The sequence below is a fragment of the Pinus tabuliformis genome, chromosome 3_2, assembly GCF_031772625.1.
Source record: "Pinus tabuliformis cultivar Carrire ecotype Pingquan chromosome 3_2, CPIR1, whole genome shotgun sequence".
Lineage (NCBI taxonomy): Eukaryota > Viridiplantae > Streptophyta > Pinopsida > Pinales > Pinaceae > Pinus > Pinus tabuliformis.
The window spans coordinates 282,154,595-282,155,760 of NC_142302.1; the positions used below are offsets into that span (position 1 = coordinate 282,154,595).

General features: G+C 37.1%; 1 protein-coding gene across 1 annotated transcript; it reads right to left on the reverse strand.

The window, feature by feature from the left end:
* Positions 1 to 236: 236 nt before the first annotated feature.
* LOC149180725 (uncharacterized) lies at positions 237 to 701 on the reverse strand. The gene has a single exon (XM_089413971.1). It carries the CDS (start codon positions 699 to 701, stop codon positions 237 to 239), a length of 465 nt encoding a protein of 154 aa, XP_089270097.1.
* Positions 702 to 1,166: the final 465 nt, after the last annotated feature.

Genomic DNA, 1,166 nt, shown 5'->3' on the forward strand with positions numbered 1-1,166 from the left:
TCAGTTATGCACTCCAAAGATTCGATAGCAACTTGATAATGACTTGCAGCTATGGCAACTTGGGCACATAAAAGAAGAGCCAATGTTGATTTCATTGGATACTTTTCAGTAATTTTTCCTAAAATTTCTTTTGCTTGATTAGATTTGTTCTCTTTGATTAACAACGATGCTTGAAGTAAAGTCAGTGTCACGCTATCTGGGAACATGTTGAGAAGGGTCAATACAAGTTCCCGAGCCTAATCTAACTTGTTTGCATTTAGTAACAGTAGTGCACGATTACAGTAAATTTCTTCCTTCTGTCTAGAAGAAAGCTTATACTCAAGGCTATCAGCAAGTTGTAATCCTTGAACTCCACCACTCTTGTCAATTAATTTTTCAAACTTCTTTAATCCATCAAACACATCCTTGGCACCCTTCAGTGCGATGAGATTATTTGTTGCAACTGCAATTGATGGAGCATCAACTAGCTTCTGTTTTAGAATATTGTTATAGGCTGTCATTGCATCCCCGTCATTCCCTAAAGCTTGTTGCACATATGCGAGCTGAACAAAAATGGGAGCTAGTTCATTCTCTATTTCCTCCTCAGTATATTCCTCTTCTATCAACATCTCTTTCCCTATCCTACGTGCAAGAAGTAGGAGCTCTTGAGCTTCTGCAAAGTTGCTTTTCTCAATAAGAGCACATGCTGCATTATATGCCATCTCAAAGCTACTATTCCAAAAGTAGTCAGAAGTTTCATGAAGGCCTAGATCTCCAATGATTGTCCCATTTATATGAGTATTGAGAGCATATTGTTTTCTTTGAAGAAAGTGGCAAGTTCAGAGAATATTGGTTCGTACCCTAGTCAAAGCATTTATATATATGAGCATTCAAGTCCTATCCATGACATGGTGCGATAGTTGTTGAAGTTTTGATAGCCATCATTTCTGCTTTGAAAGTGAATATGCTGGAGGATTTTTGGGAACGACAGAGTTCAATGTTCATAAGCATTGGGGGTTGTTTATATTCTTTAAAGTTGTGGCTATTTGGCATTGTGTGAGATATCCGTGCAACATTGTTATGAAATGGAGAAAATTGATGATGCATTACAGTTATTGAATAGTCTAATCTATTCCACTGTTGATGGGATGGTAAAAGTCAGTAAGGAAACTCTTTTTAACATTCAA

Bases quoted from the DNA above. Each gene is read 5' to 3' on its own strand.
- LOC149180725 (XM_089413971.1), bottom strand. From the start codon at position 701: ATGGCATATAATGCAGCATGTGCTCTTATTGAGAAAAGCAACTTTGCA.